This window comes from Xyrauchen texanus, chromosome 14 (assembly GCF_025860055.1).
Source record: "Xyrauchen texanus isolate HMW12.3.18 chromosome 14, RBS_HiC_50CHRs, whole genome shotgun sequence".
Classification (NCBI taxonomy): Eukaryota; Metazoa; Chordata; class Actinopteri; order Cypriniformes; family Catostomidae; genus Xyrauchen; species Xyrauchen texanus.
The window spans coordinates 42,515,676-42,529,433 of record NC_068289.1 but is presented as its reverse complement, the minus strand read 5'-3'; the positions used below and the strand labels follow the sequence as shown (position 1 = coordinate 42,529,433).

Here is a 13,758-nt window from a genome sequence, read left to right as displayed (position 1 = left end):
GTTGTCATTGCTGCACATGGAGGATTTTTGATGAGAACTCTTTGATGTATATACATATATATATATATATATATATATATATATATATATATATATATATATATATATATATATATATATGTAGTGATTGGAAGGAAAATGACAGGAAATAGATTGAAACTAAAAGGTGTAATTGAACAAGCACTTCTTTATGTTTGACCTTATGTGTACACTTTCTAACCAAACATAAGTGACAAACCAGTAACAGATATTCCTGTTTGTTTGGACAATACTATGACAGAACAAAATAAATCCCAGTACTGTGAAATAATATACAGTACATTTTAAAGCAATAAGCCACAACAGTCAGTGTGTTACAGTTATTTCACTTTAGGTAAGGGGTTCCAACACTGATATATGACTGGTTGAGCTGCATTTTAATATCTGGCCACACATGTATTAAATCTGTGATGACACCGATTTTTATGTTAATGGGCCAAGTTGCAGTGCTGGTTGGCAACCGTGAACAGCCTGTAGATTGCTAATGAACTTAATTGTGTGGCAGAAGATCTGTTATTATTGATAAAAAAGGTAAATATTTATCATATCACTATTGCCACCATTTCATAAAAATAAGCTGTGCGTTCACTTTGAGTTGTGCAAGAGATCAGCCCTTGCCTGTGATCTCATGGCTTATTGCTTTGTAAAGTAAACAAATACAAAATATTGATTAATGTGGCTTAATCATACAGTTGATTGGGAACATTTGCTTACAGAACTGAAACTTTTGGTTTAACAGAATGTTTTAAAATATAAGCATCAGAGATGAAGGTTGGCATGTAGGAGAGAGGCAACCAAAAGAACTTGGCATCCCATCCCGGAGAATATCGGGTTCGAGTATGGACAGCAGCCACAGCGTGCTCCATGCAGTTCACCACCTTCATCAGATCTGTATCCAAAATCTTCTCAAACTTCTCATCCATCATCTGCTTTACTAAAAGAACAATAACAGAGACATCAGGAAACCGGCTTCCAACTCTCACAATTTTTTTTTATTTTGTTCACAGATTTTGCCTTTCTATATTAACTTTTATAACTAGTATTTGAAGGATCTTTGAGTGTGCAAAGGTGTAACCTTCCCATTTCTGGTTAAACTGAAGACTTTAACTCACTTCTGTCTATGTAGTCACTGCCATACTCATCCTTGACATCTTCAGGCAACTTCAACCATAAGTTCTCTATATTACTCTGTAAGGCACTGTAGTCAGTCATGCTTGTTTTGAAGAATCCAGGTTCAATGCATAAAACCTTAACTCCAAACGGTGCCATGTTCCTCCTTAAAAACAAAGGGGGAACAAATTAACAACGACATTTCAGTTTTGATTCACAACTAGAAGCGAAAACAGTGCAGAACTCATACGGGTTTGGAAACAACATATGGGTGGATAAAGACAGATAAAAAAAATATAACTCTCCCTTTAAAAGGTGATAATAGTAGTGACATTCCTCTCAATGTCTTACCTTAGACTGTCATTGAACGCCTCTACTCCATACTTAGATATACAGTATGCTCCCCCAGAGACACTAATCCTTCCATATACACTGGCCACATTGACCACTCTGCCTTTGGCTTTCTTAATAAGAGGTAAGACACTCAGAGTTACGGCAATAACACCAATCAGGTTAACATCTAAAATGTGTCTGAAGTCCTCAATAACCAGCCAGTCATTGGGAGCACTTGGAAGAGGTACACCAGCATTGTTAACCACGGCCCACAGACCTGGAAAAACATAACAAATTAAAAGGACAGTTCGCATAATTTTTTAAAAATTCTATCATACTTAATCATACTTTGTGACTTGAACGATGAACATTACATTTTTTTGAGGCAAAGGCAAACATCTCCTTTTGTGTTCCTCAGAAGAAAGTCATAAGGTTTTGGAACAACATGAGGATGAGTAAATGGTGAGTACATTTTCATTTTGGGGTGAACTATCCGTTTAAAAGGAATATTCTGGGTTGGAATGGAAGCGAATGGGGCCAATCCATAAATATTAAAACTGTAAAAAAATATTATTTAACCAACTTTACAGCTCAAGTTTTAACAGAAGAATTAATGTAAATGCTTTTATAAAATTATAAGCTTCACATTTCCACCTTTAAACCCTCCAAAAATTGGCCCCATTCACTTCCATTATAAGTTCCTCATTAAAACTTCAATTCTTGTTTTTTTTTGTTTGTTTTTTTAAGAAAAGGAGGGACGAGTCGAAATGACTTTTTGTGGTTATCAACAATGGAATCGATTAAGCTTAACTTGTACTGAACCCGGAATATTCCTATAAACCTGTTATCTTTCACCATACTCGCACATTTCTAGCATTTTTCTATTCATTTTCTGCATGCAAAGATTAAAAAATACAAAGAATTGGTACGAGGAAGCTATGTAAAGGAGATATAAAAATATGCAGTACTGGTTTTGCCACAGGACCCGCATTTTACGATGGACATCTAGCGACGCCCCAACACTTTACTCTAATTGAGTATCATAAGAATTAAAATTTTGCATTACCATGTAGTCTGGACGGTACTTTCTTTCACCTTGCAAATGATTTTTTATGTTTTTTTAGGATGATATCACACAACCTGTCCATATTGGCACCAACCAAATTTAGCTAGTTTTACCCTGGCAAAGTGACAGATGAATTTGCAGCAAAATAACAAGTTTGATTAGACGCATCACAAGATATAGGAAACGCTTTCCCTTTTAAAAGCAGATGTGAGCATATTTATTTTGCTGTCCTAACTATGCACCATTATTTGGTTAATTGCATTTAATTATTTGCATGCAGCATTGTTTTTCCACGCTGTCCACGACTCTATCAGATTAGGCCTTACTAAAGTGCCCCTCTGGAAATAATAGTCATATTATTTTGTGTTACACTGACTCATTAGATATGGATTCTTAAAATAAGTAACTGGTGCATCCTTGATTTATGTTATGCTACTACACAAGACCTCACTCAAACTTTTGAGTTTAAGATAATACTAGATCATTTACATCTTTTATAATTTTTCTGAAAATGTACAACCACTACTGAACTAATATGGTAGGTACAAAGTAAAGGTCAGTAAACAGACATATGTCATTGATGTCCTGTGCTCTTACCCCTCTGTCCCACCAGGTTTTTAATGGTGTCACTGGCTTTGTTTATGCTGTCATTATCAGTCACATCCAAATGCAATGTTGTGAGTTTGTCACTGCAGTTTTTCTTCAACTCATCCTCTCCCTTCTCCGTGTAACAGCCAGCGATGACACGGAAACCCTTTACATCCAGGTGTCTGGCCAGGAGATTCCCGAAGCCTGTATCACAACCTGTGATGTACACAAACTTCTCTGTTTTGTTGGGAACTCTTTCCAATTCTCTGAACCACCGATACACATAGAGCAGGACTATGAGACCAAAAACGTACAGGAACATTTCTGCAAAAAACCAACAAAATACATTATCGGCATAACATGCATTTGTGATAGTGTGATAATTACAAAAATAAGACACATGGGACTTCTTTATCAAACAGCAGCACACAACAAAAACAAGAAAATGATTCACACCTGTCACCCTTCCCAGATCTGTTTCTAGAGAGGTTTCTGTCTGTTCATGTAGAGAGTGTCGTTTTTGGAATGTTTGGGAATTGCTTCATCTCTGCTACTGTCATTTGACACCAACAACCACGGTGCAAACTGGAATGGCCATTGTATTATGTAACAATTGTTTCATTGTATCATTGCCACTCCTTTTTGAGGCACTCTTTTACTGACCATATATAATCAAGAGAATAATAATACGTTTCGATGGCAAAGCCAGTATTTTGCTCCATTGTTGGTTAAAGGAAAATATAAGTTAAGCTCAATCGACAGCATAATGTTGATTACCACAAAAATTAATTTTGAGATGACTTTTTCTTAAAAACAAAACAAACAAACAAAAACAACAACACAGTAATCCCTAAAACAACCACAAATATGATGATTTAAACAACATTAAATCTTAGAAACGCTACATACGTTTTAACCTGTATACTCGATTTTCTTTCATTCCATCTTTATTTATTTATTTATTTATTTTTTAAGAAAAGGAGGGAAGACAAAAAATATTTTTTGTGGTAATTAGCATTATGTGTGTGTGTGTGGTTAGAAACATGATTTATTTACTTATTTATTTATTTATTTTTTGTGGTAATCAACATTAAGTTCCTCGTGCCAAATCGTTTAAGAACACTATATGCCCTGCAGAGAAACGTTAACTAACTGTTGTGAACTGTGGCTGAATGCAAATAAAACTGATCCGCAGGCATCAACACTTGGTCTAACATGGCACTGCTCACAAGACACTTTAGGCTATTAACGCAAAATGTATCAACAAATACAGAACCTTCCATGAGGAATGTTTATCACATTCTGGCAAGCCAGTATGATCCAACACAACAAGGGCCAAGATACTGATACGTGCACTGTGGAAACAGGTTGGAGGCTACGATGAACCGATTCCAGCTGACCTTGTCTCAGAATGTCAGGCATGGGAAGGAGAGCTTCCTGACCTACAGAGTATAACCTTGTCTAGGTGTAACACTCCAGCATGCAAAAAAATCTCATCCAAAATTGATATGCATGTCTTTTGTGATGCTTCTGTGATAATCACCCCCACTTACCCGGCTTAGATGATTACAAATCATGGGATAATCTTATCATGACCACATATTTGTCTGTGCATGGGGTGACAGTACCCCCTATGTCTGCCACAGAATGCATAGAAATTGAAATAGCTATTCTCAAATGTGCACAGATTGTGAGCTTTCATGAAGAAGTGCAGGCCCTCAAAGCCAATAAACCTATGCATCCAAACAACAGACTAAGTTCCCTTGCTCCAGCACTAGATGCTGCTCTCGGTCTGATTAGAGTGGGTGGTAGGTTGCATAAAGCTGTTACTTTACCAGAGGATGCTCTTCACCCTATTGCACTGGCAATAGAACCCTCCATTACAAAACTCATAATTCAAGACTTTGATAACCGTCTTATGCATGCAGGTCTTGAGAGAATCTTTGCAGAGTCAAGATGAACCTACTGGGTTCTCAAGCACCAGAAACATGTGTTGAGTGCAAGAAATGGCTCAGAAAACCTGTTGTGCTCAAAATGGCTGACCTTCCAGTGGCTGGTCTAAGGACTAAGTATGTGATCTAAATTGGCATGCGTCAGGAAAAGAGATTGGGATAATATTTAAATGCCTCACTACAAGGTGCGTGCATCTTGACATGTTATGCAGCATGGATGCAGATTCATTTTTGTTAGTCCTCTGAAAATGTGTTGCAAGGAGAGGGAAGCCTTTTGAGCTCATCTGTGATAGAGGCACTCATTTCAGGGGAACTGATTTCATAAAGAGAAACTGGCTAAGCAAAAAATCTCCCTCAGATACAATCCTCCTCATCCACCCCAATTTGGTGGAGTATGGGAGAGGGAAATTAAATCTGTTAAGGCTTCCCTCCAAGTAGTTCCAAAGGATCACACTGTCTTGGAGGAGGTCCTCATGACAGTGTTCATAGAAGTGGTAGGCATTCTCAATTAAAAACCACTGGGTTACGTATCATCTGACATAGCAGACTTGGAACATATTACTCCCAATTTGCTGCTTATGGGGTGGCCGGATGTCTCCCAAACGCAGGCTGTGTATGGACCCAGTAACCTGCCCAGTAACCTCAATCATTATCCCTGTCCCAAAGAAACCAAAAATCACAGGACTTAATAACTACAGACCTGTCACACTGACGTCTGTGGTCATCTCCTATCTACTAGAATGGGGGAACCCTAAAATCTCTGAATGGGGAACACCAAAATCTAAAATAAGGTTGGTCAAGATTACATTCAAATAACATATTTCAAATCAGCAGAAAAATCTGGCAACACTTTAATTATAAATTGTGCCTCTTTACCTCAGATTACACACAAAACAAAAAAATCCAGACTTGTATAGCTTTCTCAAACTGATTGACAGGAGATGTCTGTACCTAAAAGGTGATTGGCACTTTTACCTGCAATGCTGGTCTTCCATACGTTGACCGTTCCCCGTCTCTGCTTAATAGTCTCTGATTATATGTTAAGACATGTGAGAGAAATTTAAGAAAGGTACTGACTTGTGGGAAAGTGTGTAAAAATTAGGTCAGTGACCAGGGGGTGAATAACCGCACAGCACTTGACCTTTAATATATTGCTTATCACTTATTAATCAGTTTGTACAGATTAAGTGATAAAGGTTGATTTTGTTGTTTTAACATCCTGCCATAAAATGTGGGGGTTTGCATCAATTACTGATATTGCTTCTCAATGAATTGTACAAATTGTGTGATGTTTTGAACATTAAATGACTGGTTATGCATCAACTGGCCTAATTCCTTGGTTAGAAACAATGGCAGCTTCTCCAGAGCACAGTCCAAAATATTTAATGTGAAGAAAGAATCATAAGATGTGTGACTGTATGGTGTAAGTATGGTTTCTGTGAGAAAACAGAAATAAACATGACAAATATTTGTATATATGCTAAGCAACCATACAGCAATGTAAGTAAAAAGGTAATGTTCGGATATGATGTAACCTTTGTTCTCTGAGTGAACAGACTATCTCTCCACTCCACTCCACTCCACATCATACTGTATTCCATATAATCCTCTGGGTCTGGTGGCATGGGTACTCTTTAAGACACTCCGGTCATGCTCTAATTAGTGACCTATAAAAAATAGTGGCGTGAATTCATCTCTATCTTTTGATCGGAACATGTCCCAGAGCAGCCTCATGGTTGAGAAACAGTCTCTTCACTCAGAGACTTAATGTCAGAAACAAAGGTTACACCGTAAACGAATGTTCTGTAGCATATTGAGACTATCTCTCCACTCCATTACATATTTCATATGTACAGGGAGACTCTGTAAGACACTGCGAAGGGAAGGTGCAATTAACAGATAAACTATGTGCTATTTTACATACTTACCTGTGTCGAGCCAGGCGCCAAGTGCTACCAATGTCTCACCTCCATTGCAAGATGCAAGAATTGAGGGAAAGAGCCCATAGCTATCACCCTGCCAAATCCAAGGATGACACCACTGCTGGACCTGAAGCTCAGCCTAGAAAACATGTTCGTTTCAGTATCAGCTCCCCAAAGGAGGGACTGGCTGAAACATTCAGTCTGAAGGGAAAAGGCTCCGCAACAGAGTAAGAAGAGATATGGTGGGAGGGGCCAAGCGCACCCACCACCTCGCTCCTGACGGTGTGCTGGATTCGGGCTGCCTCGGCTCACCATTGACAAGGGTTGCTGCTTTATCAGCCGTGAGGCCAAGCTCCTGGTTCCTTTCAACTAAGGCTCAGGGGTATCAGTTTCAGTTGTCCCATGTACCTCCTCTGACAAATGTTTCTCTGTGGTCTACAGTAGTAGACCCACAACACAGGGAAATGTTGAGTGCAGAGATTATTGGACTCCTCGAAAAAGGGGACATCAAGGAGGTGGAAAAAGGCAACCAACAACCAAGATGCTCATTATTTCCTGATGCTCAAATGAGATGGGAGCCTATGCCCAATATTAGACCTCAGGGGACTAAACAAATACCTTCGGCCCCTGAAGTGCAAGATGCTGACCGTTCCCGAGTACAGGATCTATGAATTCAGAGGATGGAGCGAAAACAGTCACTAATTTGCCCAGTGAGGACACTTTCAGTGTATCTACAGCGTACAAAGTCATTCAAACCGACTGATCAGCTGTTTGTAGGCTTTAAATCAGAATGTCGGTGCAAGCCACTATCTAAGGCAATGTCATCACTTTGGGTTGTAGAGGCAATCCAGATGGCCTATAAGGAAACAAATGGACCATCACTGCTAGGACTGAGGGCACACTCAACACGAGGGGTGATAACCTCATGGGCTTTGTGGCAGGGTGCCTCTCTGAAGGAAATTTGTGGGGCAGCCACTTGGTAATCTCCATTTGCCTTTACTAAGTTTTACAGACTGAATGTTGCAGCCAGTCCCTCCTTTAGCGAACTGGTACTGGGAGCAATCATCTAGGTCATCTAAGCTGAGCTTCAGGTCCAGCTGTGGTGTCATCCTTGCATCGGGCAGGGTGATAGCTAAGGCCTCTTTCCCTCCATTCTTGCAAGGGAGGGTGAGACGTTGGTAGCGCTTGCCGCCTGGCTCGACTCAGGTAAGTATGTAATATTGTACATAGTTTTATCTGTTAATTGCACCTTCGCTTCGCATTGTGTCTTACAGAGTCTTCCTGTACATATGGAATATGTTACTGAGTGGATAGATAGTCTCAATGCAATAGAGAACTTTCGGTTATATTCGGCTATAGAGGCTGCTCTGGGACATGTTCCAATCAAAAGATAGCAGTGAATTCATGCCACAATGTGTGTTTTATAGGTCACTATTTAGGTTGTGTCCAGCACAGCCAGAGTGTCTTAACAAGTCTCCACATCACCAGACCCGGAGTTTCAAATCCCGTTACATATAGAATATCATAACCGAACGTTACCAGTATTATTATATTGCTGTATGGTTGCTTAGCATATGTACAAATATTGATCGTGTTTATTTCTGTTTTTCTCACAGAAACCATACTTACACCATACATTCACACATCTTATGATTCTTTCTTCACATTCAATATTTTGGACTGTGCTCTGGAGTAGCTGCCATTCTTTCTAACCAAGGAATTAGGCCAGTTGGTGCACAAATGTCACATCATCCCGATCTGTTCACACAAGCTCTCTTTCCCCTGAGTATTTACCCATAACCAGACGACATTTCCCTGAACCCCCTTCTTCCCGCCATTGACTCTCACACTTGATTGCCATTCATTCATCAACTCCCAGTGTAACTCAAAATTAACTTTACTGCACAGTAAACTACATTTATGTCTTGCCAATTCACCCGTTGTCTTGCATTTCTGAGCGATATTTTTTTTATAATGTCTTATATAAAATATAATATAGTATATTTATATCTGTCCCTTGGATTACCCCTTTGTTTACCGTCTTTGATTTGTTACTTTGTTTGGATTGCTTACCTGGTTTTGACCTGCCTGTTTAACTATGGTTGCTATTAAACTCTGCACATGGATCTTCCCTCTGTGTCTGCCTCTGTCTCGTCAAAACAACCAGTCAATTAACATACAAAACATCCCATAATTAGTCAAATTCATTGAGAAGTAATATTAGTAATTGATGCAAACCCCCACATTATATAGCAGGATGTTACAAACAACAAAATCAACCTTTATCACTTAATCTGTACAAACTGATTAATAAGTGATAAAAAATATATTACAGGTAAAGTGCTGTGCGGGTATTCACCCCCTGGTCACTGCCCTAATTTTTTTACACTTTCCCACAAGTCAGTACCTTTCTTAAATTTCTCTCACATGTCTTAACATTTTATCAGAGACTATCTAGCAGAGACAGAGAATGGTCAACATGTGGAAGTCCCGCCTTCCAGGTAAAAGAGCCAATCACCTTTTAGGTACAGACATCGCCTGTCAATCAGCATGAGAAAGTGCATGTGCATTAGCTATACAAATCGGGAATTGTTCTTTTTTTTTTTCTTTTTTGTGTAAACTTTGGTAAAGAGGCACAATTTAGAATTAAACTGTTTTCAGATTTTACTGCTGATTTGAAATATGTTCTTTGATCGTAATCTTGACCAATGATTTTTGAGATTTTGGTATTCCCCCATTCAGAGATTTCAGGGTTCCCCCATTCTAGTTGATAGAAGCTGCACTTTCATGACTGGGAATAGCTTTCTGAGAGCGTTCAAAAATGGTCACCAGTGGACTGACTTGCTAGAAAGACTTTTATTTAATTCACAAGATATGGTTAATAAACATTTCTATCACATCAGTAAAGTGATTCGTTGTGTCAGATTCCAAAAAAAGGCATCACCTAGAGCAGGGGTTTTCAACAGAGACTTTGATTCATCCCATTGACTCGTTATGTTCACAGAAAAGATTTGTTTACCGATGTGTTCAGTAACCATTTCTATAGATTTATGCCAGTAGGTGACGAGAAATCTGTGTAATGTATTGAGTGAGTCATTGAATCGCTGATACATTACACTGTATCGTTTACAACAAAAAAATGGAGGTAAAAAATTATTTAGAATTATTCATTCTGGAACACTGATTCTTTCACATACAAAACAATATAATGGTCCTTTAGTAGACTGATAAAGATAGGACAAAACAACGGAAGTACGATGAACAGTTCAAAAATAAATAGTGTTTTATGTTCTGAGGTGCAAGCAAATGACAGTGTAAAACCAGTGAAAGGAATCAGATACTTATAAATTAGGGCCTGGGTAGCTCCGTGAGTATTGACGCTGACTACCACACCTGGAGTTGCGAGTACAAATCTAGTGTGTGCTGAGTGACTCAAGCCAGGTCTCCTAAGCAGCCAAATTGGCCAGGTTGCTAGGGAGGGTAGAGTCATATGGGGTAACCTCCTCATGGCTGCTATTCGGGGTTCTCGCTTTCAATGGGGCACATGGTTAGTTGTGCATGGATCGTGAGTGTAGTATGAGCCTCCACATGCTGGGAGTCTCCATGGTGTCATGCACTGCAAGCCACATGATAAGATTGACAGTCTCAGAAGTGGAGGCCACCCAGATTGAGGTGAGTAACCACGCCACCACAAGGACCTATTAAGTAGCGGGAATTGGGCATTCCAAATTGGGAGAAAAAGGGAGAAAATAATAAAAAGAAAAAGACACTTATGAATATTTGTTTGCTAAACATGAAGTTTGTCGTGAGTTTTGTGACTCACAAAGTGTCAGTGTTATGACACTGGCTTATTTATTTGGCTTCACCTTGGACTGGCTGCCTGATTTGTTTTTCACCACCTGAATTCTGGTTGGTCCCTACCCCTGCGTTCAGATTTGCTGCAATTGGCCAGTTGAGAAGTCGTTCATATAGCCTTAGTTACCATAGTAAATAGAGTGTTGCAGGAAAAAAAAACAGCTAATAAGTTCAAAGTTCAATGCAAATTTTAATTGGTTACCATTAGAAAAAATGTTTTTACTCTCTTCTGTCCTATACAGCAGATAGACCCATTTGCTGTTAGGTATATTCCATATAGCTCAATATACGATATTTAATATAAATTGTCAATTTTCTATAACTTCTTATCATTAATTAATTCCACAATTAGTTTTTTAATAATTTAGAATGTTTATCTTGAGGTAGAGTGCTTAAACTTTGGGGAAAAAATAAAGTGGGCTGGTTGGGCAAAAAATCTTACTTTAAGTAAAGGTCATTGTCCATTTGAGACATATGTTCAGGTGTTTGCTCACAAAGGTCTTGAAAATGCATTGTTTTGATAAGAATTGACTTAGCACCTGCACACCTTTATTAGCATCATAACTTGTCTGTTGTAGAGGTGCTTACATTGTCCTGGGCCATTGAATGCAAAACAGCAATAAACAGAAATAAAAATGTGAAATGTGAAATATACTACTATGATATTCTAACCTGGTTATCTCTATTTAGGGGGTTTGTATGTTGTCCAAACTCAACCACCTGAATCTTTACCTTTATCTTTTACCTCTCATGGATTTTTTTGAATTTATTTGTGTAGCCATTAAGGAAGAGTAATACAATGTTTTCCTAATTCTTTGAGTACTCTAATCCTTATAGTTATTTAAAAAACAAACAAACAAAAAAAAACGTTTTCAGACTCATTTTTCTAGGTAAAGATATATTTGACAAATACACTGTAAAATCGAATTACCTTAGTTTTTCAAGGCAATCGGTTTTCATGCTTTAAATAAAATACTTAATGGCATCAAGTAAACTGAACTCACGTACACCAATTATTCATGCTCAAGGGCTTATGGGTATTCCACACAGCAGCGAGTTATTATCTCTATCTAGATCATGCAGTGCTGGTGTACTTTGCTGGATCACTTGTACAAAAGGATGATGCACTGCAACAAATCGAACTGAAGCTGTTCTTTCACACCCGATATCTCAAGCCTGACTGCATACGCTTAATGAAACACCAGCCCAAATGTCATTCAACACACTTTATACCTGGTGTAAGTAAATGAGAAGACAATATGTTAGTGACCCTAATGGTCCATCTTTTATTTAACCAGTGATTAGAAAATGTGCCCTATATTAGGAAATACAACACATTTGCAACTCACTAACTGAATATATGCAACTCATTTTATGTGACATATTCCCTGCTGTCTTTTGTTTGTGTACTTTTATTTTGAAATTCCTGTTAAGTTCCTGTTACCTAGTCTTGTGATATCCTGTTTTCCCTCCATGTTCATGTAACCTTGTTGTGTTGCCTAAGTTTAGTCTAGCCAGTTTACATGTAACCTTGTTGTCTTGCTTAAGTTTAGTCTAGCCACTGTACATATAACCTTGTGGTTTTGTTTTGCCTTAATCTAGCATTAGTCTTAGTAGTAGGCCTAGTAATGTCAAGTCAAGTCTAGTTTTGTCATGTTTAGTTAGGTCCTTGGTTTCTTGTTTTTGTTTCTTTCTCTTTTATATTTAGGGATTCTGGTTTCACGTTTGTAGAATAAAACTGCACTTGGGTTCATCTCAGCTTTATCACCTTCGTCTCTGACTGTTTTGTCAACATCGTTACAGAATCCCTGACCCAAACTATTATGGACCCAGCAGTACGACTCTTGGATCTTCGTCAGGGGAATCAACCCCTGGAGGCTTATGTTGTGGATTTTTGTGCTCTGGCATGCCAGGTTAACTTCGATGAGGTAGCCCTTAAAGAAATTTTTTTGTTTTGGGCTAAGTGAGCCAACCTCTTCCTTTATGCCTAGTGGTCGCTGTTCCCTCAGCCTGGCTCGATATATCGACCTCGCCCTACTGATCACTGGTTCTGCATTCACTGTGGGGGAGGCGGACACCGAGCCAGTGTTCCACGACATAGCCGCCAAACCAGAGTCCCCTGTCTCGAAGCCTTCCATGACCCCTGTCTCGAAGCCTTCCACGGCCCCTGTCTCGAAGCCTTCCAAGGCCCCCGTCTCAGAGCCCATGCCTGCCACGGTCAGCGATCCAGAGCCCATGCCTGCCACGGCCCCCGTCTCAGAGCCCATGTCTGCCACGGTCCCAGAGCCAGCGCCTGTAGCCTCGACCATCCCAGAGCCAGCACCTGTAGCCTAGACCGTCCCCATAACCACGCTCCCTGTTGGCCGAAAAAGAAAGAGAAGGAAGAGGGCACCTTCTCCCCAGTCTCTGCTTGTGCTTAAGACCGCAGAGGTCATCCCAGAGTCTTCCACGGCTCTGCCTGCCTCTGCTCCGCCCCCTGCCTCTTCCACAGCTCTGCCTGCCTTTGCTCCGCCCCAGAGTCTTCTACGGCTCTGCCTGCCTCTGCTCCACCCCCAGAGTCTTCCACGACTCTGCCTGCCTCTTCCACGGCTCTGCCTCCCAAGCCTTCCACGGCTCTGCCTCCCGAGCCTTCCACGGCTCTGCCTGCATCTTCCACGGCTCCGCCTCCCGAGCCTTCCACGGCTCCGCCTTCCAGGGCTTCGCCCCTTGAGCCTTCCAGGGCTTCGCCTCCCGAGCCTTCCATGGCTCCGCCTCAGTCCCTGTCCTGTGGCCACCTCCCAGGCCACCTAGCCCCAGTCACTGTCCTGCGGCCACCTCCCAGGCCGCCTGACCCAATGCCTGCCCTGTGGCCGCCTCCTGAACTAGTCCCTGTCCTGTGGTCACCTCCCAGGCC

The 13,758-nt window shown here is 40.2% G+C and overlaps 1 protein-coding gene across 1 annotated transcript; it reads right to left on the bottom strand.

The window, feature by feature from the left end:
• Positions 1–132: 132 nt before the first annotated feature.
• On the bottom strand, positions 133–3,711 carry LOC127655063 (retinol dehydrogenase 7-like). Its single transcript, XM_052142664.1, has 5 exons — positions 3,593–3,711; positions 3,146–3,460; positions 1,501–1,759; positions 1,152–1,315; positions 133–973 (listed from the first exon to the last, which is right to left on the bottom strand). The coding sequence occupies exons 2-5, from the start codon at positions 3,456–3,458 to the stop codon at positions 750–752; spliced, it is 960 nt and encodes a 319-aa protein (XP_051998624.1). The 5' UTR covers positions 3,459–3,460; positions 3,593–3,711; the 3' UTR covers positions 133–749.
• Between the last annotated feature and the right edge of the window lie 10,047 nt (positions 3,712–13,758).

Bases quoted from the DNA above. Each gene is read 5' to 3' on its own strand.
- LOC127655063 (XM_052142664.1), bottom strand. From the start codon at position 3,458: ATGTTCCTGTACGTTTTTGGTCTCATAGTCCTGCTCTATGTGTATCGG. The intron at 1,760-3,145 runs GTAAGAGCACAG...ATGTTTTTCCAG, and splicing joins AAACCTGGTGGGACAGAGGG to GTCTGTGGGCCGTGGTTAAC. The intron at 974-1,151 runs GTGAGTTAAAGT...TTGTTCTTTTAG, and splicing joins CAGTGACTACATAGACAGAA to TAAAGCAGATGATGGATGAG.